This window comes from Hyla sarda, chromosome 3 (assembly GCF_029499605.1).
Source record: "Hyla sarda isolate aHylSar1 chromosome 3, aHylSar1.hap1, whole genome shotgun sequence".
NCBI lineage: Eukaryota > Metazoa > Chordata > Amphibia > Anura > Hylidae > Hyla > Hyla sarda.
In genome coordinates, this window is record NC_079191.1 from 217,776,184 (window position 1) to 217,802,084 (window position 25,901).

At 41.6% G+C, this 25,901-nt stretch overlaps 1 protein-coding gene across 2 annotated transcripts in view; it reads right to left on the reverse strand.

Annotated features, from left to right (window-relative positions):
* Window positions 1–25,901, reverse strand: part of UBE2J1 (ubiquitin conjugating enzyme E2 J1) — a 52,139-nt gene that overhangs the window by 10,699 nt on the left and 15,539 nt on the right. For both annotated transcript variants that reach the window (XM_056566098.1, XM_056566099.1), the window contains exons 2-7: window positions 21,312–21,385; window positions 13,638–13,769; window positions 13,455–13,539; window positions 4,442–4,547; window positions 3,394–3,517; window positions 701–796 (exon numbers count right to left, since the gene is read on the reverse strand). In XM_056566098.1, the coding sequence (XP_056422073.1) occupies window positions 701–796; window positions 3,394–3,517; window positions 4,442–4,547; window positions 13,455–13,539; window positions 13,638–13,769; window positions 21,312–21,385 (617 nt within the window). The remainder of the gene's footprint in view (window positions 1–700; window positions 797–3,393; window positions 3,518–4,441; window positions 4,548–13,454; window positions 13,540–13,637; window positions 13,770–21,311; window positions 21,386–25,901) is intronic.

Here is a 25,901-nt window from a genome sequence, read left to right on the forward strand (position 1 = left end):
TGAAGTAGAACTGCTACTCCCATCATTTTCGGCCCGTCGCAGTACGGGACCAGCGGACACGGTGAGCATTATTCATCTCCATAGAGACTACAGGCATTTTTAGTCCAATCCACACAAAGGACTTTACAACCAGATATACAAATTGCCGGTTTAACAGTACAATCCGGACAGTCGGCCATTATTTACAACCGCAGTGCCTCATATATTACTATGAATATATACCATTAGGGTCCTATGGTAATCCAATATATTCAATATTGCTCTGTTCAAATGTTTTTTAATTGAATAATTTTAATAAATATAATTTTTTGCATTGTTCAAACAAACTGTCTTCAAGCCATTTTTTTCACTGTGCACCCAAGTAGGGTGGTATCCTTGAGGGGTGGTTGAAATTTTGTTTCTAAATTTGTTTTGCTCAGTCGGTGGGGACCGATTTGTCAACCACAATTTAACCTCGGATACAAGGTTGTGAGCTGCAAACATATTTCCATTTATCTCTAATTTACAAATCTGTTAAACTTTCTGGAGCCAGTTGATTATATATATATATATATATTCCTGGAATACCCCTTTAAGACTTTTTGCAGTCTGGAAAAATTTACACTGACTTTAGTAACAGCAAATTTACATTATGTAAAAAAAACAAAAACAAAAACCTTGAAATGTATTCCAATCTGTACATAGAGGAAATAGAACAAACCTGAGGAGTTGTAGTAGCTGTTTGGTCTGGCTCTGGTGACTTCTGCAGCTGATTCTTTCCTTCTGTTTGAGAACTTCCAGGAGGATTTACTTGAGCCTGTTAAAAAGAATACACTAAAACTTTACTAGATTAAATTAAAGCTATGAAAACATGAAGTTAAGCCTTAAAAGAAAAAAAAAAAAAAATCTTTTGCAATGTCCACCATCCCATCCCTTCAAACCAGGGAACATGTTTGGCATTCAAAATTTCAATGTTCCATAACTATGGTGCAACTGTAGTATTAGGCTATTTTTCTGGTTTCTTACAGAAATGCTCACTTTTTAGAGTATGTTCACATATTGTGAATTCTCTCCAGATTAGAAAGAGTGGATTTGACACCAAATTCCAGACAGAATTTGCATAAATTTTGCTGGCAGATAATTGGGATTCTTTAAGCCCCATTCATAAACTCCAGAAAAAAAAAAATCTTGATTGAATACTGCCTGCCATGAATTTAATAATCCACAGCATGTTCCTCATTTACACAGATTCAACACCGAAAACCCACAGTTTACTTCGGCAGAGCCACCACGCATGCAAATCCACAGCAAAAATCTGTGTTTGAGCTGCAAAATTCCTGAATATCCATGTATACTGGAAATCCTGATTATGTCAAAAATATCTTCTAGTAAACTGTTTTATCTAAAGGCACGATTGCTACACCATCAGTAAGATGGAGTACTGTAACAGAATATTAAATAGGTTTTCCAGGAAAACCTTATATCTGCCTCCCTGTGCATTACAACAACAAAAGCTGGCATACTTACCTCATCCACTCTCCAGGCACTGCAGCTGTCAGATCTTCTCCTAACCACTTCTGTTTCCATCTTCCAATGGCATCCCGCCAATCTAACAGCAAAGCAGGGGAGGGGGGACATCATGGGAAGAAGCAAGATGAGCACATGAACGGCGAACAGAAGATCCGACAGCTGCAGTGTTGGTGGACACAGCCCATTTTGGCCTTAAAGGGGTATTCCAGGAATTTTTTTTATTTGACTATGCTACAGGGGCTGTAAAGTTAGTGTAGATCATAATATAGTGTCTGTACCTGTGTGTGACGGTTTTCTCACAATTCTTCTGTGATTTTCACCCCAATATTTATTTTTAAACAGCATAAAAAATGCCTGTCGTCTCAGATTTTTCCCAGGTTGCAATGTGGCTGAGACCTGACTCACTAGTCAGCTGATGACAGGGAGCCTGTCTGCTTCAATGGGTGGAGTGATCGCTTGGTGGGAGAGAGATCAATCTACAACTAATTCAACAGCTGTAGGCACCCTGATTGAAAATCACAGGTCTTTTGAATGAATGCAGCTCATTTATGTTTCAATGGGTGGGATGGCTGATGTGTGGGAGGGAGGAAAATGGAATTATGGGATTTGTGGGCAAAAAAAGAAAACTAAAACAGGAAATACCAGTTCACAAAAAGCTAGCCACAGTATTATGGTAATTTCACAACATAGCCATTTAGCCCCAAGACAAGAGCAGACCCTTCCTATGCATGTCCATTATTGTCTGCCAGGTACGCACTAAAATCACCTAATGATGGACAAAGTTAGTTTCATTTTTGGGTTTTTATTTTTTCCTCCTTGTCTTCTATAGTTTATAACTTTTCTATTCACAGTCCCATTTTAGGGCTTGTTTTTTGCGAGACCAATTACACCTTTTATTTTTCCATAAAAATATGGCACAACCACAAAAATATTATTTTTGGAGGAAATTGAAGAGAAAAATACAGTTTTGCAACTTTTATATTTACGCAGTGCACTTTACGTTAAAAATGACATGTTTTGTGTATTCTGAGGGTCAATACAATTAAAATGAAACCCATGTTTACTACTTTTTTATTATAGTGATAGCTATAAAAATCTAAAAAATGTGTATGTTTTAAATTGCCCTATTCTGACCCCTCTCTCTCATTTATTCGTATACAGGGCTGTGTGAGGGCTTATTTTTTTGCAGCATGATCTGTAGTTTTATCGGTACCACTTTTGTGTATATTGGACTTTTTGATCAAAAAACAATGGGACTTTAACAGCCGTTCTTAACGGGGAGTAATGGCAGTGTGAAAGGGACCTAATACTGTTCAGTGCTATGCAAAAGCATAGCACTGATCAGTATTATCGGCGATCTACTTCTCTGGTCTGCTGGAAGGTAGACCAGAGAAGAAGACCCCTGGGATGACAGCCGGAGCAGGTAAAGGGAACTCTGTCCACCATCGTGGCTGATCTGATCCTGTATTGATCACTGCATCTGGGGGTTTAATTGGAAACATCAGCGCGATCGATGATATCCACCATTAACGGAAGGTCCCTGGCTGCTCACAGCAGCCAGGACCTGCCGTGCATGATATGAGCACCGGTCCAGTGCTCACATCATTTACAGGACATAAATGTAGGTCCTGGTGAGCGAAGTACCAGTGCCTCAGGACATACATTAAGGGGTTAAGAATAACCACCACATTGCTACTGTTGGTACAGACGGTGAAAGCAAGGATCTCAGAGTCAATATTTAGTACATACAAACTGCAGAATTACTAATTCTTTACTTCTCTACTATAGGAATAAATGATCACAATAGGAGATGACATCGACACATCAGGATGCTGCTATTAACATAACCTGATCGACAAGATCAGAACAAATATCTATTAATACCGTAAAACTGATTTGTCTAGCAAGCTCCCGGTCTTCTTTGTCATCTCGACTAGACTCAGAGTTAAGTGGTAGCAAAGCAGATTTCATACTTATCCCACAAGCTTCACAGAAGTAGTCTTGGGACCTGAATAGAAAGAGTAATGAAGAATGATTTTTGTATATATTGGGGGACATGTATCATTATTTGTGTATGGTAGAAGAAGTTTACCCCTTTTCCCAAATGCTAAATTATGCGCAGAAGCGCTAAATTTATCAATCAAGCGCAATGAGTTTCATAAATTGCGGGAAAATATAGTAATCTCCTCCATCCACTCTTTGGAAAATAGAATCGATGATTTAGAGCATCTTGCTACGTTAAGTCCAAGATGGCCTATATTTGCGCAAAAAAAAAAAAAAAAAAAACAGCTCTTGCGGCCAAATTTTTGGTGTAAAGGAAAAGTACGCAGTTAATAAATCCATGCGTACTATAGATGTCACTCCAAGGTACCCTGATGCGGCCACATCTGGAGAACATGCTCTACCAAAACATGCGCAAAAAAAAGTGCTTGCGCAAAATTTTGCGCCAAAAAAATTCACACAGAAGAGGAGTAAAATCTTTGATACATGTCCCCCATTGTTATTTCAAGTGAACTTCACTCAATTCCAGGACTATGTGCATCCTACAGAATACAGGCAGGTATCAAAGAACATATAATTTGGACCATGCGTTTCTTCCTGACCTGATCACATCAGGTGAGAAAGAGGGTTTGAAAGGATAAGAGGGTGGGACTAATGTACAGCCAAAATAGAAATTTGTCATATTAAAAAATCTTGTTTTTTCAGTATCCAACCCAATGCAGCATGCATACACAAGAACGCAAGGTTCAACGCTTACTTAACAGGTTTATATTTGAATTCACTTCCTGACATAAAAACCATATGTTCTAATCAAGTGGACATGCATATTTTTATAGCCGATTTTCACAAAGGATGCGCACTGCCTACTGACAACAGTGCATTAACAGGCCTAGTCTCATGCCATGGAAACCCCAAAAAATTGTCTGCTTACTTTTTGGCAAGTGATTTCCTCTCTTCAGGTGTGTAATCCAGGGAACCTATGGCACCTTCTCCTTTTGTAGGCATGAATCCAATGATAGCCAACAATGCAGTTCGGACTTAAAACATAAAGATACATTTTATTAGTTCATAAGTAATTAGGATAATTAAAGCGTCTGTCATTTAAAACTTTTGACATGTCATAAAGACACACTGAAAGTTTTGATTGGTTGATGTCTTGGTGCGGAGACCCCTGCTGATCATTAGAATGAGCATGGAGAAAGTAGTGTGTGGTTCTGCGCTTCACTCCCCTGCTCCCAGTGAACTTTGTTCTGTTTCACTAGATGGCCCAATAATAAGTGTATCGGGCCATATAGTGAAGCTGGATGGAGATCGCCGCAAGCCAAAGAAAGAAGCACATAGCCACACACTTCTGCTTGCTCATTCTAATAATCATTTGGGGTCTCAGCACTGAGACCCCCAACTGATCAAAACTTTTGATATTTCTATGAAATGTCCAAAGTTTTTTGTTTTACTTAAACTTACACTTAAAGAGAAACTGACAGCTAGTTCACCAGCACTAAACCTAATATAGTGGGTTATAGTGCGGGTGAATAGCTGTAAAAAGAGGGTAAATAGGTGTAATATTTCCTGAGTTCTGCCCGTTCCTAATTTCGTTGTCATTGCACAGTTTTGTGCAATGAAGGTGGAGAGGCGGCTCGCCGAGCTCCCGTCTTTTCCACATCAGCTCCCCCACCTCCAATGTGCAAAGCTTTGCAATGGCAACGGAATCAGGAATAGGCAGAATTCATGTTGGCCAGCTGCAAGGATTACCATTACCATTTCCATAAGTCTTAGGAAAATATGGAAAGAACACAGCTTCACAACACATTGTAAATCTGTCCTAAGAAATATTAAATGGACACTGTCATTTGGAAAAACTTATGCAATTTTGGAATGCATTCCTGTTATCAGTAATGTTTATATAAGAAATATTGCCCTATACCTGCTGCCACTAGGTGTCCTCCTTCTGATTAAAACAACAGCATGTCCTTAAGCACTACGCTGCTTGTCTTGGTCCCCGGCCACAGAGACAAAAAACAGGAAGTAAGGGCAGGACTAGCACGTCTCTGTGCATGCTCGCTGCTTGTCAACTTTCCTGCCAGGGGGCAAGTCACAGAGAGTCAGTGTGGTATAGAAGAGGACAAAAGACAAGGCTGCAGGCCAGTAAAGAGGAGTACAGCTATATTTGTTTCCATTCTCCACTATCACTAGACTAAAGTAAGTTTCTAAAATATGTATGGGCATGATTATTATGACTTTTTAGACACTACTAAAGTTGGCCAGACACTTTAGACTAAAGTCAGCTGGTCACTTCATTTTCAGTTCATCTGCTTTCCCTATCATCCATCTAAGCTGATCAGACTCCCACAGGACGAACCACCTTTTAGTCTTTTCAATTAAACATTTTTATTCGTGTCATTATTTGAAAACATGTTCTTCTCTACCTCCTGCCCTCTATATGCCATTTCCATCACTTATGAAATGTTTAACAATTATTGATATTGATTAGATTTCAGCAACTTCCATGGTTCCGAAGAGCATGGGAATCAAAATTAGGGAAACTATTTTCTGAAGTCCATTACACTAAAATGTTTCTATGTAATGTAGGGATGTCCCGATACTGGTATCGGTATCGGGGCCGATACTAGCCATTTGCATGGTATCAGGGACTTGTTTAATGTCCCCGATACCATGCCCGATACTTGGTGCCGCTCTGCTGCCCCGTTCTCCCATCCTCCCGTCCGCATCATAGTGTTCCATGGAGGAGCATGTGACACACACGTCACTCCACCTCCTCCCCTGAGCCCAGCGTAACGCTACGCAGGAAGCAGAGTGACGTGTATGTCACATGCTCCTCCATAGGACGAAACGATGCGGACCGGAAGACGGGGCAGCAGAGCGGCAGCACCAGCACCCAACCCGAGGAGGTGAGCTGCCTGCAAGGAGGGGGTTGCTACTAATGTCTACAGGGGGGGCCTGCTGCTGTCTAAGCGGGGGGGGGGGGGGGGGGGGGGGGGGGGGGGGCTCTGCTGCTGTCTAAGCGGGGGGGGGGGGGGGGCTCTGCTGCTGTCTTAACGGGGACCTGCTGCTGCCTAAAGGAGGGGGGCCCTGCTGCTGTCTAAAGTGGGGGCCCTGCTGCTGTCTAAAGTGGGGGCGGCTGCTGCTGTTTAAATGGGGGCCCACTGTCTAAAGGGGGGCTGCTATCTAATAGGCGGGGGGCCCTGCTGCTGTCTAAAGGGGGCGGGGGGCTGCTGCTGTCTAAAGGGGGGCTGTGGTCTACAGGGGGGCTGCTACTTATGTCTACAGGAGGGCTACGGTCTACAAGGGGAGCTGCTACTAATGACTGCAAGGGGATACTACCTACTATTAAAGGCAATCTTACAGCAGAGTCACCTGCACTAACTTGAATTTATGGGTAGATAGTGCAGGTGACCCGGTTTCTGCCACTGCTCACCATGTGGTCATTGGTCTCGCCGCCAATGCAAATAAATAAATAAAAACTCTTATCAGGCATCTCTTGCAAGCAGCTAAATCCTTATCCCTCTGACAATGGACGTCTCCAGAGCCCCTGATATTCAGTACATGACAGCCAACACCTCTGTAGAGGTAGATTGCTGCAGCACCACCTGGTTTCACCGGTCACCATTTCAGCCCTCAAATAGTTACATAGACAGAGGTGGCAGCAGAAAGAACTGTGTCTGAAGACTACACTACTTTCTCTGGAGCAAACAGCAGCTGGTAAGTACTGGAAGGATTAAGATTTTTCAGCAGAAGTAGATTACAAATCTGTATAACTTTCAGTCACCAGCTGATTTGAAAACATTTTTTTTCCCCTCCGGAGAACCCCTTTAAAGAGTACCTTTCATGAACTTGTTAAATTTTGTAATCCTCCCAGTTCACTGCCCCCATCATGATAAACCACCCCGCCCTTTATTTATCTTGTAGTTTTCTACCTTTATATTGCTCTGTATTTTCTGCTCAGTCTCAGTCAGATTCACAGACGTGACATCATCTGAAGCCATACAGGGGAACACGTCCTCCCTCACTCTGCTACACACAGCCCAGAGCAGTTCAGTGAGTGATATGAGCTATGATTGGCTAAGGCTGCACTCACTAATACAATCCATCCCCCGCAGCACTCCAGACTGCATTTCCTGATTTTGGACTTCTGCCAGGCCAGCAGGAGTCCAATGTCTGTGCATGAGTTAGGGGGAAATCTGGACAAGTAGGGAGACACTTAGAGACAGCTTTTTTAACCCCTTAAAGGGGTATTCCAGGCAAAACCTTTTTTTATATATATATATCAACTGGCTCTGGAAAGTTAAACAGATTTGTAAATTACTTCTATTAAAAAATCTTAATCCTTCCAATAGTAATTAGCTTCTGAAGTTTTCTGTCTAACTGCTCAATGATGATGTCACGTCCCGGGAGCTGTGCATGATGGGAGAATATCCCCATAGGAACTGCACAGCTCCCGGGACGTGAGTCATCAGAGAGCAGTTAGACAGAAAACAACAACAACTCAACTTCAGAAGCTAATAACTATTAGAAGGAATAAGATTTTTTAATAGAAGTAATTTACAAATCTGTTTAACTTTCCGGAGCCAGTTGATATATAAAAAAGTTTTGGCCTGGAATACCCCTTTAACCCCTTAAGGACCGGGGTTTTTTCCGTTTTTGCATTTTCGTTTTTTGCTCCTTGCCTTTAAAAAATCATAACTCTTTCAATTTTGCACTTAAAAATCCATATGATGGCTTGTTTTTTGCGCCACCAATTCTACTTTGTAATGACGTCAGTCATTTTGCCCAAAAATCTACGGTGAAACGGAAAAAAAAAAATCATTGTGCGACAAAATTGAAAAAAACAAACGACGTTTTGTAACTTTTGGGGGCTTCCGTTTCTACGTAGTACATTTTTCGGTAAAAATAACACCTTATCTTTATTCTGTAGGTCCATACGATTAAAATGATACCCTACTTATATAGGTTTGATTTTGTCGGACTTCTGGAAAAAATCATAACTACATGCAGGAAAATTAATACGTTTAAAATTGACATCTTCTGACCCCTATAACTTTTTTATTTTTCTGTGTATGGGACGGTATGAGGGCTCATTTTTTGCGCCGTGATCTGAAGTTTTTAACGGTACCATTTTTGCATTGATAGGACTTATTGATCACTTTTTATTCATTTTTAAATGATATAAAAAGTGACCAAAAATGCACTATTTTGGACTTTGGAATTTTTTTGCGCGCACGCCATTGACCGAGCGGTTTAATTAATGATATTTTTTTATAATTCGGACATTTCCGCACGCGGTGATACCATATATGTTTATTTTTATTTACACAGTTTTTTTTTTTTATTGGAAAAGGGGGGGTGATTCAAACTTTTAATACGGGAGGAGTTAAATGATCTTTATTCACTTTTTTTTTTATTTTTTTTTTGCAGTGTTATAGGTCCCAAAAAAAATAAATAATTGTGCGACAATATTGAAGAAAAAAAATGCAATTTTGTAATTTTGGGGGCTTCTGCTTCTACACAATATATTTTTCGGTAAAAATGACACCTTCTCTTTATTCTGTAGGTCCATACGATTAAAATGATACCCTACTTATATAGGTTTGATTTTGTCGTAAAATCATAACTACATGCATAACTTATGAACCCCATAAAACTTTTTAATTTTTCCGCGTATGGGGCGGTATGAGAGCTCATTTTTTTGCACCGTGATCTGAAGTTTTTATCGGTACCATTTTTGTATTGATCGGACTTATTGATTGCTTTTTATAAATTTTTTTGGACTTTGGAATTTTTTTGCGCACACACTATTGACCATGCGGTTTAATTTAAGATATATTTTTATCATTTGGACATTTCCGCACACGGCGATACCACATGTTTATTTTTATTTACACTGTTTTTTTTTATTAAATGGGAAAAGGGGGGGGGTGATTCAAACTTTTATTAGGGAAGGGGTTAAATTAGGGATCGACCAATTTTGATTTTTTAGAGCTGATACCGATAACCTGTTAACTTTCAGGCCGATAGGTTATAGCGATATTTCGTGCATTTGAATTTTTCGGCATTTTAAAGCAGGGCCATGTACACTGAGGACAAGCAGGGCTCTGTACACTGAGGACAAACAGGGCCCTGTACGGGGGCTATAACACTGCACACACTGATCTTTTACATTGATCAATGGTTTCTCATAGGAAACCATTGATCAATGATTCTGCAGCTTGACTGCTCATGCCTGGATCTCAGGCACTGAGCAGTCATTCAGCGATCGGACATCAGGAGGCAGGTAAGGGGACCCTCCTTGTGTCCTACAGCTGTTCGGGACGCCGCGATTTCACCGTGGTGGTCCCAAACAGCCCCCTGAGCTAAACGGCAGCACTTTAGTTTCCCTGTAGACGCGGCGATCAACTTTGAGCAGCGCGTCTAAAGTGTTAATAGCGCGCTGCACCATGAACAGTGGCGCGCGCTATTAGCCACGGGTCCCGACCGTTGTTAGAGGCCGGGCCCGACCCGCTATGACCCCACGTTATAGAACGGGAGCGGACTCATGGACGTACAGGTACGCACTGAGTCCTTAAGGGGTTAAGCACAAATAAAACAGAAAACTTCATTTTTTTTAACAAAGTACATTAGAAAGATTTTTTTTATTTACCATAAGGAGTGCAATAGCAAAACATTTTTTAATGAGAGTGCCCATTTAAGAATTTTAACAAAATTTCTGTACACACATTAGCTACAATCTTTCTAATGCTGATTAAGCAAAGAGCCCATCTACCTTCTTCCTGATGTACTACTTTACCATAATATTAGACTTCCAATAAGGAGAATTGACCGACCGGTTTGTCTCCCTCAGTGTAAACCTGTTATACTGCTCATCATATCCTGTGCTTTATTATTTCTCTGTATGAATCCTCATGCATCATCTGTGATTTCATTGTTATATTTCATCTTGGAAGAAATACTTAAAGAAAAAAAAATAACAATACGTATTTCTTTCACTGCCTTTGTTTCTGGAACATTGGTGGAGATTTACTAATGCAAATGTGCCAGATTCCTGGCGCAATTTGCACAAGAAATAAAAATATGGGTGTATATATATATATATAATATATATAGCGATGGCGGGGGTCATATGTTTATTAATGCACTGTGGGGGGCATATTATAAATGCACTGGGGGGCTAGATATATAGGCTATATGTCTGCCCCCCCCCCCCCCCGCGGCCACTCACAATGTTCATTTTAAAATCCCCGCTGGGAGCTCTGACAGGCTCCTCAGCACCAGCCATTCAGAGCTTCCCGCGGGGATCAATCCGTCAGCCCCTGTACTACAACCCCCATCATCGAACAGACTTTGTTCCATGATGGGGGTAGTAGTACAAGCAGTAATGTAGTCTCCCCAGACACCGGCAGACTCCTGCAGCCAGGGAACTACTGCTCTCATCATGGAAACAAGTCTGTTCCATGATGAGAGTAGTAGTAGTCCTGGCTGCAGGAGTCTGTAGGTGGCTGACTTTTTATACTAACGGATGAAAAACTGATGCAAAAGGATGCCACAGAATGTCATAGAAACATAGAATGTGTCGGCAGATAAGAACCATTTGGCCCATCTAGTCTGCCCAATAATCTGAATCCTATCAATAGTCCCTGGCCCTATCTTATATGAAGGATAGCCTTATCCTTATCCCATGCATGTTTAAACTCCTTCACTGTATTTGCAGTGACCACTTCTGCAGGAAGGCTATTTCATGCATCCACTACTCTCTCAGTAAAGTAATACTTCCTGATATCACTGCATAAACCTTTGCCCCTCTAATTTAAAACTATGTCCTCTTGTGGTAGTTTATGCTCTCCTCCTTTACCGTGTGCATTTAAAAGTCTCTATCATATCCCCTCTGTCTTCTTTTTTCCAAGCTATACATGTTAAGGTCCTTTAACCTTTCCTGGTAAGTTTTATCCTGCAATCAATGTACTAGTTTAGTAGCTCTTCTCTGAACTCTCTCTAGAGTATCTATATACTTCTGGAGATACGGCCCCCAGTACTGAGCTCAATACTCCAAATGGGGTCTCACCAGTGTTCTGTACAGCGGCATGAGCACTTCTCTCTTTCCACTGCTTATACCTCTCCCTATACATCCAAGCATTCTGCTAGCGTTTCCTGCTGCTCAATTACATTGTCTTCCTACCTTTAAGTCTTCTGAAATAATTGCTCCTAAATCCCTCTCCTCAGATACTGAGGTCAGGGCTGTGTCAAATAATCTATATTCTGCCTGAGGGTTTTTATGCCCCAGGTGCATTATCTTGCACTTATCCACATTAAATTTCAGTTGCCAGAGTTCTGACCATTCTTCTAGTTTGCCTAGATCCTTTTCCATTTGGCGTATACCTCCAGGAACATCAACCCTGTTACATATCTTTGTGTCATCAGCAAAAAGACATACCTTACCATCGAGACCTTCTGTAATATCACTAATGAAGATATTAAACAATATTGGTCCTGGTACAGATCCCTGAGATACCCCACTGGTGACAAGACCGTGCTCTGAATATTCTCCATTGACTACAACCCTCTGTTGTCTGTTACTCAGCCACTGCCTAATCCACTCAACAATATTGGAGTCCAAGCTCAATGACTGTAGTTTATTGATAAGTCTTCTATGTGGGACAGTGTCAAAAGCCTTACTAAAATCTAGATATGTGATGTCTACTGCCCCTCCACCATCTATTATTTTAGTCACCCAGTCAAAAAAATCAATAAGATTTGTTTGACCTGATCTCCCTGAAGTAAACCCATGTTTTTCATCTTGCAATCCATGGGATTTTAGATGTTCCACAATCCTATCCTTTAGTAGGGTTTCCATTAATTTCCCCACTATTGATGTCAGACTTACTGGCCTATAGTTGCTTGATTCCTCCCTACTACCTTTCTTGTGAATGGGCACAACATTTGCTAATTTCCAATCTTCCAGGATGGCTCCTGTTACCATTGATTTATTTCATCAATCTTAACGGTTTTGCTAGCTCACCACTAAACTCTTAATAATTTTGGGTGTATCCCATCAGGCCCCTGTGATTTGTCTTCACTTTAGAAAGCAAACTTAGAACCTCTTCCTCTGTAAAGACACATGCATCAAACAATCCCTTAGTTTTCCTCTCTAATGGAGGTCCTTTTCCTTCTTTTTCTTCTGTAAAAACTGAACAGAAGTATTCATTAAGGCAGTCGGCTAGCCCCTTGTTCTCTTCTACATACCTTCCTTCCTTTGTTTTTAATTTAGTTATTCCTTGTTTTAATTTCCTTTTTTCATTTATATATCTGTCTTATCCCCTTTTTTTTTTTTTTTACAGACTGAGCTAGTTTTTCTTCTGCCTGTGCTTTAGAAGTACTTATAACTTGCTTGGCCTCTTTCTGCCTAGTCTTGTAGATTTCCCTATCTTCATTGCTCTGGGTTGTTTTAGAATTACTAAATGCTAGTTTTTTTTTTTTTTTTTTTATGATTTTGCCACTTCTACTGAGTACCACAGTGGTCTCTTCCTTTTTCTGCTTTTACTGACAAGTCTAGTGCAATTTTCTGTTGCCTTCAATAAAGTGTCTTTTAAGTAGTCACATTTCTCCTGAACTCCATGTAATTTGTTCCAGTCTGATAGGGACTCATTTAGAACCAATCTAATTTTTGAAAAGTCTGTTTTTCTAAAATCTAAAACTTTTGTTTTTGTGTGGTGTGACTCCTTCACTGTTCTCATATTAAACCACATTGATTGGTGTCATCTGTTTGCATCAGTTTGCATCCGTTAGTAGTATGGTCCGTTTAGGAGGTAGTGACGGGAGAAAAACGGGACGGATGTGTGAACCTAGCCTAAGTCTTGTTTTCATTTCAAAAGAAAATAAGTTTCAATTGTAAAAAAAGTCAATGGTTATTACATTGTGTAAAGGCAGACACTTACTGCTCCAAGATGGCTGCCATGTTTCAGGATGATGCCCAGAAATACTTAAGCAAATTTTCTTTCCAACTTCAAATCTACCGTTAGCCTGGGTAAAGAAAAATGCACATAATAATAATAATAATATGAAATTACAGTACATAAATATGTTCTAAAGCAGGCTGAAACTAGAAATGACAGACTTACTGTTAACAAAATGATACTTGGAGGTTTCATGGGATATTCAGGTGGAAGAACAATTCTGCCGTGGTAAATGCCACCATCAAAATCTGAATCTGGTGGACCCCGGACTGTGAAGTGCCATTCAAAAAGATTATCCTTTAACAACACAGAAATAACAGTTACAATTATTAAAACAGTCAGGAACAGGTAGAGAATGTATGCTGGTAAAATGCCTTTTTTATATACTGAATGGCAAGAAATGATACTATCATTTTAAATAAATGATCTTGTAGTCTACAGAGAAGCCTATGGGAAAATGACAGAAGCAAATGCTATAACCACAGCATTCTGTGTTTTTGGGGGTGTTGGGAGTGGGTGTGGTTGGTTATTGCATGTGGTTACCATAGCTGATCCACAATTTAACTGAATACAAACCTGTATATGTTGCATTCACATACAAAAACAGCTTGTGAGATGAATCCATCTAATCTAATGCATAAAAAATTGGGGATTTTCCTACCCTTGGTGACGGAAAATATTGACGAACATTATGCAAATTCTTTCTTCACTGAAATTTTAGCAAACAAAGGGTGAACTTATATTAATATTATGATTGAAAGAATTTTAGTGTGAGAAAATAATTTTCTCCCTAGAAATCTATTAGATTTAAAACCAATGTGACATCCCAAGTAGATTGATATTTGGGTAAGGGGGGGGGGGGGGGTCTTCTAAATTTTATACCTTTTAACAATTTACAAATTAAAGGATTTTCCTAGAGGTAAGGCATGAAAAAAGGCAGGCTTGTCGGGTGCCACTGTCTGCACCAGCACAGCAAGTTTTGTGCACCTCGCATCTTGCGTTCGGCCGGAATTGCAAGAAATGTCGGTATGTTCTATTTTCATTGCGGTCAAAGGGGGAATGGGTCACAGAATAATAGACTTATTAAAATATAACTTTTATTACATGCCCATAAAACCAAGGGTAACACACAGTGCTCAAAGAGCTCGCCAAATCAATTAGTGGAAGAGCACAATGCTCATAACTCCTCTGCTATATCTAATAAAGCACATAACACAGTAAGCATCAATCCACAAATAGATATGCATAAAAATGATGCCAAAGATAAATCACGTGATAAATACTCAAAAGAAAAGTATAAGAAATAATGTAGCTGACATGCCCTAGCCCCAGGTGACACATAGGATAAGGAGAGGGACAACTGGGAAGGCCAGGACCAGGAGCCTATCACTCCCTACTGCTAACGCTGCTCTAGGCCCAACCCCTAGGCGGAATAGTTGCCCTAAAAAGGACGGTCACACGCAGGAACCTCACTAACACTTTCTGTTCTTACCCTATGGTACACTAACTCACTTGCTAATGATATACACTGACTTACTAGCCGGACAGTCCCTACGGCTACATGTGCAATAATACAATCAGATATTCTTGATAATGGGTACCAAAAGGTCCTCAACTATTCCAAACAGATACAGGGGGTATATACTACTCAAGTAATCATAAACCTGTGGATGGTGCACTCACATGCAGCATGCATAGGCAATTCTTGTGGATATGGTGTATTATATTTGGCAGTGCAGCATCTGATTGGTATCCTCCGGTACAGATAATGAATATACATATACAGTACCAGTTTATCTAGAAAATAATAGCCCTCCAAATTAATCTTTATACAGTGTCACAATGCGCACGGTTAGCTATAAGTAGTAGGCAATGTACATGCTGCAATACATAGAAGCGATACAACAAGCAAGCTTGACAGTAAAAAATGTGTATACAGCCAAGCTTAGCAGTAAATGCCGCAAGCTTGTGTTGCCAGACAGATTTATACACACAGCAACACAAACAGATAAGCCACAAAACGTATAGCAGCAATAAAGCAGGTGTGCGCTGTTTAAACAGATCATGCAGACCACGTAAATCCAAGGTACATGCTGTCTACCAGATGTATGCGTCAGTAGCACATGCAATGCACCAAAAATCTGCAGTGAATCATACATACATATACATCTCCCAGACGTGCATAGCGTGGACAAGTGTTGCACAAAAAAAAATACCATTTAAAAAATATATCAACACATACCTATATCCCAAAGATATTGAGCAGTATGAGCTGTGAGGAATTTAAGAATGTTTACTTATATAAGTGGAGGTCATAGATGCAAAAAAGCCTCTCAACGCGTTTCTTCCATCACGGATCATCAGGAGAGAGATGGATTACATGATAGGGCTCAATCCCTCTGTGTTTCCAAGTGCAGAGATCCAGCTTCGAGTGGTGGCCGCTCATATGTGCACAATCCACAGGTTTATGATTACTTGAGTAGTATATACCCCCTCTATCTGTTTGGGAATAGTTGAGGACCTTTGGTACTCATTATCAAGAATATCTGATTGTATTATTGCACACATAGCTGTAGGGACTGGTCCGGCTAGTAAGTCAGTGTATATCTTCAGCAAGTGAGTTAGTGTACCATAGGTTAAGGATAGCAAGTGTTAGTGAGGTTCCGGCGTGGGACCGTCCTTTTTAGGACAACTATTCCGCCTAGGTGTAGGGCCTAGAGCAGCGTTCGCAGTAGGGAGTCATAGGCTCCCGGTCCCGGCCTTCCCAGTTGTCCCTCTCCTTATCCTATGTGTCACCTGGGGCTAGGGCATCTCAGCTACATTATTACGTGTACTTTTCTTTTGAGTATTTATCACGTGATTTATGTTTGGCATCATTTTTATGCATATCCATTTGAGATTGATGCGTAATGTGTTATGTGCTTTATCAGATGAGTTATGAGCATTGTGCTCTTCCACTAATTGATTTTACCAGCTCTTTGAGCACTGTGTGTTACCCTTGGTTTTATGGGCATGTAATAAAAGTTATATTTTAATAAGTCTATTATTCTGTGACCTACTTTTGTTGATAGACAGATTATCTATTCTGTATAGTAATGAATAGGGGAAAGATAAAAGGAAATAGCTGATCGGTATACATTAATAGTCCAATAAGCTTTTCCTGCATCAAAAGAGTCAGATAAAAAAATGTATGACTGTTTAAAGGTGCATGTATTGGATACAAAACCCGTTGCATGCACCAGTTAGACCAAATTTTCCAGGCAGATCTGTAATCTGTTGTGGTACCTAGGGCCCAAGTGACTGAGAGGATGTTGCAAGCTGATTCTGAAAGCTGAAAATCAGATCTTGATGACCTGAAATGAGCCAGGCTATAGTTGGTCTGACAATGTGAGAGGATGAGTGTTCCCAGATAGATTCAATATGATGGAAGGATGCGAGGGCAATCTATGGACATTGCCAAAGCTTGGGGAAACCAAGACTGAGTTGGCCATAATGGGGTTATTAAAACTATCATTGACTTCTGTGATCTGGTCAGGAGGATAGTCCGTGAAATCAAAACAAAAGGTGGAAAGGCATACAGCGTTTCTGGAGGCCATGTCTGGAGTAAGGCATCCGTGCCCAGAGATTCCGGATCCGGATGCCAGCTGAAAAATTGAGGAATCTGACAGTTCAGACGTGAAGAAAATAGATTTGTGTATGGGACCCCATAAATGATTGAATTGATTGAAGATTAGAGGATCTAGTTTCCAATCGCTGTTGTCGATTAGGAAACGAGAGTTCCAATCTGCTATGGAATTGCACAATCCTGGTAGATACTCTGCTTTCAAGATGATACCTTTCTCCAGACAAAATGTCAAAAATCTTTTGTGATGTTGTCTAACAATTTTGATTTGGTGCCTCCCAATCAATTGATGTATTGGACTGTGGAAATATTGTCAATCTGCAGAAGAAAACAACAATGAGATCTGTTTTTGGTAAAGCTTATTAGGGCAAAGGATCCCGCTAGTAATTCTAGGCAACTAATGTGAAGAAGAGATTCCTCTTCTGACCATTTTCCTCCTGTGGAGAGTGGACAGCATCAAGCACCCCATCTGGAAAGACTGGCTGATGCTATGATCAGGTCTGGAAATTAATTGAAAATGGCTTTCCCATCCCATGATTGGATATGCTGGAGCCACCAAAAAGTTCCTTTTGGCATCTGGAGTAAGGGGAACATCGTCTGAGCATCATAATCCTTCTCTCAAATGTCGGGCTTTTAGTTGTTGGAGGGCCCTGTAATGTAGAGGTGCAGGGAATAATGCTTTAATGGAAGCAGAAAGTAAACCTAATGGAGCGGAGTGATACTAGATGTTTGTTCAGAACAGAATGTATTTCCCTGAAGACTCAGAGTAGCAGATTGGGTATTGATTATGAACCCTAAAAACTCTAGTAATTTGGAAGGAGTCAAAATGGAATTTTTTATGTAACTGATCAAAAATCCCAAATTGGATAGTAAGGTTATTGTCCATTGCATGTTTAGATGGATTAAATCTAAAGTATTGGCCATGATAAGTATATCATCTAAGTATATTATTAACCTCACCCTCAAGCCCTCAGGATAGCGATTACAGGTTTCAGTATTTTTTGTGAAACCCCATGGGGCCGAGGATAGACCAAAAGGAAGACTGGTAAACTGTCACTTTTTGTTCCTTCCAACGTTAGGCTGAGACATGGGGTACATAGGCACCGTGAGGTAGGCATCTTTTAGGTCCACCTTGACCAGCCAGTAGTCTTGTAGTAAGAGGTCTCTTAGAAGATGGATACCCTCCATTTTGAAGTGTTGGTAACATACATAATTGTTGAGGGTTTTAAGTTTATTACTGGTCTGTGACCTCCATCTTTCCTTTTCACTAAAAATAGGTTGCTCAGAAAACCTATTGAATCTAGAGGGACCTGAATGATTGTGCCTTTGGAACATAGTTCCTTGATTTCTTGTTGTACAAGATTTTGGTCTGAGAGAAAAATCATTGGGTGAGGAAACTGATACTGGACAGGTGGATAAACAAACTATTTGGTAACCTGAAACTGTATTCAGTATCAATGAGTCTGACGTTATCATAGACCAAGTGTAGAAAAAAAATGTGCTATCCTTCCTCCCAACGTTATGAGGAAGAAGATGGTAGAATTGCACTTACCCATAGGAGGTCTTGACTTTGAAGTTCCTCGAAATCCTCTTGTGGGAAAGAATGGCGTGGGGGTGAAAGAGGTTGATGGGTTGTAGTATCTGTCTAGTCATGGGGAAGGTAGGGAGGGACCTCTGTAGGATTGTCCTTCACGGTACTGATGGCTGGAAAAATGGCCCCTTCTTTTTCCAGCCCTTCCAAAAACACGACCTCTAAAAACTTGTTTTAATGATGTTTGGGCCTTGTCTAGAGTAGAGAAGAGCCCCATATACTTTTTTTTTAATCTCCTTTATGAAGGAGTCACCCAACAAATTACCATCCGATGAAGTACTCTGCTCAGAAGCAGCCAGGTGTACTAATGGGGATCGAGCTTCATGAGTATGGATCTCTTATGCTCTGTGCATAGGGAAGAGTTAGTTATAGCCCTCTATGCCCAACCTCTCAATACAGTGAGGTCTACTGGTTCACCTGATAGTGAGGCTTTTTCAGGCAAATCCAGTATTCGTTAATGGCCCTAAAAGGTCAAGGAACCTGTCCTGTACAGATCGATAGGACCTATCAACCCGTTTCTTGGATTACCCCCCCCCCCCCCCCCCCCGATATAGCCAGAAATGTAATTAGGCTGGGATCTAGTTCTGGAGTATTGGCTAGTTTTTGGAGGTAGTGTCGGTCTAGGACACTCAGATTTGAGCTTATTTCTAGCCGTTCTGTCTAGTGACTTTGTAATCCACATGCTGACATATTTGGATACCTGTGGATGAGGAATCCACTCCCCGGACCTTGGATGTCTAATCTGTCCAGGGTCAAAGTATGGGGTTCCTTCGCTATCTAGGATGACAGAATCTGTATCATCCATATATCATCTTCCCTTTCCTCAGAGATATCTTCATACATAGATTGATCTTCCCACTCAGATGATTCAGCGTCCTCAACAGAGGATTCACTAGGAGAAATATGGGTAACAATTGGTTTTGCCTTAGCAGAGGCCTTAAATGCCCGCATAACATGTACCTCCTCTAGGGCCAAGGGTATTGGATGTTTTCTAGGAACATCAGTAGATTTGTTTATGTCAAAGCTTTTATTTTTACCTGGTCCTCCAATTTTTGGGATTTTTTAAAATATGTTTAGAGGATATAGGACTGGTTTTAGACCTGCAACCGTGTGAGATGTTGAGTCTTTGGCTGAATAGAAAAGATCAGAGGGTGTACTAGGACCCATTGGAGAACCCTGTAGATTGGGTCTAGTCATGGCCATAGCCACAGATTGTGACACGACTTCTTGGATGGAGGACATGGCCAACCGGATTGCAGTCTGGACGGACTTATTCCAAAACTTGTCCACCATTGCCTGTAGTATGTTCTCATCAATGTGTTCAAAGGATTGGGGAGCAACCATTTTATTAGGCTTCTCATTGGCCATTGTAACTATGAAGTGTATATATACTTGAAGAGAAGTCAGTGGCACTCCAAAATGGTGAAAAAAATGTGATGTTTATTCACTCCCAAACAGAGCTACATTTGGCAACCTCACGCTGTCATTTTCAAGCCGGCTTGAAAATGGCAGTGTGAGGTTGCCGAAATGTAGCTCTGTTTGGGAGTGAATAAATATAAAAAAATGTTCACCATTTTTCGCCAATATATATCTTAGTGCTGGGCGGTATACCGTTTTTTTTTTTCTCCCACGGTATGGATTTTTGCCCATACCACTATACCGGTCGGGCCCCTCCCCCACCCTCCGGATGAATTGTAGAGCCCAGCGCGGCACCTTCACTTGTCCCGGTGTGCTTCATTGGCCGATTCCGAGAACGGAATCGGGCCACAGAAGCTAATCCATTTACTGTGTCCCCCCACTGCCCCTGTCAGCCAGTGTCCCCGCGAGCACGATCAATCCCCACCGCTAGCGGGGTCCCTGTGCCCACTAGCGGTGTCACAAGAATGCCGAGCGCGTCTCTGTTCCCCGTCCCTGTCAGCTCTCAGGGTACGGGAACAGATTTAAAAGCCTCGCGCGCGGCTAACGTAGTACTACGCAAATAGCGTAGGGCTAACGTAGGCAGCGCTAGGAGCCTGGCGTTAGCCCTACGCTATTTGCGTAGTACTACGTTGGCTGCGCGTGAGGCTTTTAAATCTGTTCCCGTACCCTGAGAGTTGACAGGGATGGGGAACAGAGCCGCGCTCGGCATTCTTGTGACACCGCTAGTGGGCACAGGGACCCCGCAGCAGTGATTGTAGCGATCGCGCTTGCGGGGGGCACATTTGACACCGCTAGTGGGCACAGGGACCCCACTCGCGGGGTGGGGGGACAGGCGGTAATACCGTGATAATAAAATAAAAATACAGTGATATTAATTTTAGGCCATACAGCCCAGCACTAATATATATAACATACACACACACACACACATAATGACAGGAAATTTTCACAATATTACTTATCTTTGTAATTAGCAGCAAAGAAAGAGGAAGTGGCTTACTGGTTGGAGCATTATATAACAGTTGGACTATACCACTATGGACTACGGGTCATTCTACATCATATATTTAAAGAACTTTTTTCTTTGTTAATATCTGTGAACCCTTTGTTTGCTGCTAAAATTTCAGTAAAGAAAGAATTAGCATAATGTTAGTCTCCGTCCTGTAATAAAATTCAGTTTGCCACTGAGATGTACTGTATCTGATACCTCTAGTGGCTGGGCATGATAGTGATCTGTAGCGTCCTTTAGTTCTGCCGCTTCCTTCATGAGTCGCTTCACAGCTGAAATACAAACCAAGAGAACAGACCTCACAATCTGCAAAAACACTAAGGAAACCACCCACATATTTTCATGCATAACTTAGAAAGAATGCTAAGGTTGCTTACAGCAGGGCTTGACAAATGTGTCATGAATCTAGGAGTCAGCAAATAAATTAGGAGCCAGGATGCCGCATGTAAAGCAACTTGACGTCATATAATCAATCAGTCATTAGGGTTCCCTCATCTCCCCCGGATTGACAGTCATTAGGGTCCCATCAGTTTCATTAGGGTCCCCTCATCTCCCCCGGAGTCAGTGTCATTAGGGTCCCCTCATCTCCCCCGGAGTCACAGTCATTGGGGTCCCCTCATCTCCCCCGGAGTCACAGTCATTGGGGTCCCCTCATCTCCCCCGGAGTCACAGTCATTGGGGTCCCCTCATCTCCCCCGGAGTCACAGTCATTGGTGTCCCCTCATCTCCCCCGGATTTACAGTCATTGGTGTCCCCTCATCTCCCCTGGAGTCATATTCATTTATGCCCCCTCATCTTTTAAAAAGGAAACTCCTACATGGTCCCCAAACTGATCCCCATTGAGCCTGTGGTCGGCACTCCGGTGTTACATGAGAAGTGGATGTCACACGACCGCTACAATTAACCAGCGGCCTCAGGGGTCATGCTTGCACTAAGGAGTACAGGGTAAATGTATCCAACAGAAGTACACTTTGCTTACACTCTGGTGCCTTTTATAGTGTTGCACTGCTAGGAAGTTCCAGTGCCAGTCACAGGGCCCCCTAAGCAAACTTTCAGACAGCCCATAAAATATGCGCACATATTAGTATTACTGCAATACCCAGAATTCCTGTGCTTCCACTGACTCAAACCTACAAGCAGAAACTACTGTAAATCAGTTCTATGTCAACATCATTTACCATAAAAATGCAGCTGCTTGCGGTGCCCATTGAACAAAAAAACTGGTGTATATGCCTTACACTCTATTTAGAGATTTTAGTCCTGCTCTCAAAATGGGGGCTTACCTAGCAGAAACAGGTGTGATTTTGGTCACCAAAAAGGAGTGCCAAACTTTTGCCATGAAATAAGCCAACTAAGGACTAGACCAGTGCTTCCCAAGCAGTGTACCTACAGGTGTTGCTCCAAGCATGCCGCCAGTTGTAGTTATGCCACAGCTTGAGGTACACTGGTCTGGACAATGTAAAGATACACCACATTTATTATACCTAAGCCACACTGGTATATTTTTGTGAATTTGTAGAAGGAGATGACAAGCCATTGTTAAGGAGAATGAAGATTTCTAGGCCTAGAATAGTCCCTGGCAGGAAAATAATGCAAAAAATATCAAGCTGGTTTCACAACGTATGAACTGAAACTAACAGCTGGACAACACAGATGGGAATCCAGTCATACTAACAGATTCGATTCTGCCATCTTGCTATGTGTTTTATATCAATATGATGCTTATGAATCTATTCTTTCTGCAAATATATGGACATTCTTGCTTACAAAATAAGGCACCTGTTACACAATGGACTGCTGCATTATTCACCAATATTTTACACAATTATAAACATATCTACACTATTCTCATGTACGAAGAACGCTACGTGATGTTGGACAAGCGACATCACGGGAGGGGGGGGGGGGGGGGGTTTTGAAAGCATAAAATTGTTACCTGATGTTGAAAGCATAGTCCAGGGGGCCACACTACTATATTTCGGCCCAATAACACATGTAGAGGTATATACAACCCACACGATATAACCTCTATAATACGTGTCACAGATAATAAAACATATCTTTTATTGTGTACTAGTTAATAAATAAAGGTGAGGAACACATGATTTAAAAACACAGCTCCATAAGAGTCCCTACGCTCATTAGGAATAAACATACAGGGTCATCTTAGATAGATCAACAGAGGTTGATGGATCTGACCAATTTGGCTAAACAATAGCCTCAATCACTGGCCAATGTATATAATAGCCTTATAAAGATAATGGCCAGATCTATTCCAGGGGTGTACGCCGCTACTGATATTCTGTTCACCACTCAGGAGTGATGTTATATATTACGTTCATATGCAGATACCAACTATGATTATGATCTTAGGGGCTACTTGTATCGGTACTTTCTCTAGGATAGCTCTGAAATAGCAAGCACTCTGAGATGTTATTCTTTATGGCCTCTATATATAAACACCACTTTTGTATGTGGTTGGTTACCAGATCCCCAACCCCATCGTGGGGTACTCAGAAATATCAGCCGTTAACACCTACTGTGCACCGCAGGTATATTGTGACTAAACAGCCTATCTAGACCTTATCCTTTGTCTCTATTTATCATTGTACACAGAGTTGCAAATAAAACAGAAAACTTTCACAACCCCAAAATGTTTCGCCACTGGTGTGGCTTTATCAAGGAGACAACTGACAGCAATCAGTCCAGGGGGGTGGCCCGAGCATAGTCCAGGGGGTCGGCGCACCATCCCCTGCATTTTTCCCCTTCCCGACCTGCGCGCCTGTGACGCACGTACATGCAATGCGCACGCAGGATTCCCTTCCCCTCTGTGCCGCTGGTATTCACAGGCACGCAAGCCGGCGTGTGAGATTTAAAAAAATAATAATAATAACAACCTGCTGGAGCTCGCAGAACATAGTAACATAGTTTATAAGGTTGAAAAAAAGACCAGAGTCCATCAAGTTCAACATATACCCCTAATAAGTCCCTAATGAGTTTAGTTGATCCAGAGGAAGGTAAAAAAAAAAAAAAATCATACTAGAGGTAAAAATTCCTTCCTGACTCCAAATATGGCAGTCAGAATAAATCCCTGGATCAACGTTCTATCCCTATAAATCTAGTAGACATAACCAGCAATGTTATTTTTCTCCAAAAAAGCATCCAGCCCCCCTTTTGAACTCTTTTACAGAGTTCACCATGACCACCTCCTCTGGCAGAGAATTCCACAGTCTCACTGCTCTTACAGTAAAGAACCCCCATCTGTGCTGGTGTAGAAACCTTCTTTCCTCTAGACGTAGATGATGCCCCCTTGTTATAGATACAGTCCTGGGTATAAATAGATCATGGGAGAGATCTCTGTACTGCTCCCTGATATATTTATACATAGTTATTAGGTCTCCCCTAAGCCTTCTTTTTTCTAAACTAAATAACCCTAATTCTGATAAATCTTTCTGGGTACTGTAGTCCTCCCATTCCCCGTATTACTCTGGTTGCCAGTCTTTGAACCATCTCCAGCGCCACAATATCTTTCTTGTACACGGATGCCCAGTACTGTACACAGTATTCTATGTGAGGTCTGACTAGTGATTTGTACAGTGGTAGAATTATTTCCTTGTCGTGGGCATCTATGCCCCTATTGATGCACCCCATGATTTTATTTGCCTTGGCAGCAGCTGCCCGACACTGATCCCTACAGCTAAATTTACTGTTAACTAAGATTCCCAAGTCCTTTTCCACATCAATTGTCCAAAGTGTTCTCGCATTTAATACATAATCCCAGCCCGGATTTTTCTTCCCCATGAGCATTACCTTAAATTTATCAGTGTTGAACCTCATCTGCCACTTCCCAGCCCAAACTTCCAACCTATCCAGATCCATTTTTAACAGTGCACTGTCCTCTATAGTGTTTACCGCTTTACAGAGTTTAGTATCATCTGCAAAGATTGCTACTTTACTATTAAACCCCTCTACAAGGTCATTAATAAATATATTAAATAGAACAGGACCTAAGACTGACCCCTGTGGTACCCCACTAGTAACAGTCACCCAATCGGAATAAAGTACCATTAATAACCACCCTCTGTTTCCTATCACTGAGCCAGTTACTTACCCACTTACACACATTCTCCCCCAGCCCAATCCCTCTCATTTTATGCATCAACCCCTGGCTGTTCTCAATGGAACACAGAGGTTCTGGGGAACCCCGCTTGGGAATCACTGTGTTAGTGGATCTCCTTAGGATTTAGGTGAAGAGTTCACATCCATGAACATAGCCCTTTAAAGGACATCTGCAGTGATATAACACTTATCCCCTATCCTCCCATGCAGGGGGCGTGCCAGCCACAGCAAGACTCCGCAGCCGACACACCTCCGCCATGTAGTTCTATGGGAGAGGCGGGGATGCAGCGTTCATGCCTCTCCCATAGAGCTTTATGAGGAGGGGGTGTACTGTTGACATCACTGTTCGATGCTATGCGCATTAGCCAGTGCACAGCACGGCAATGCCGGGCCCCATTTGGGAGATTGCAGGGGGTCCCAGTGGTCGGACCCCCCGCGATCAAACATTTATCCCCTATCCTGTGGATAGGAAAGTGTTATATCACTGCAGATGTCCTTTAAACAGTAAAACCACAAGTTCACACGTAACAGTTTTGCTGCGGACATTTTCTGTGTTCAGAGCCCGACCGATGAGTAGAACAAGTCAGGAGAAGTGAGTGCTTAGCGTGTACTCTCCCGACTATTGGTCAAATGGTCAGGACGGTCTCACTCACACAGACACTACATGCT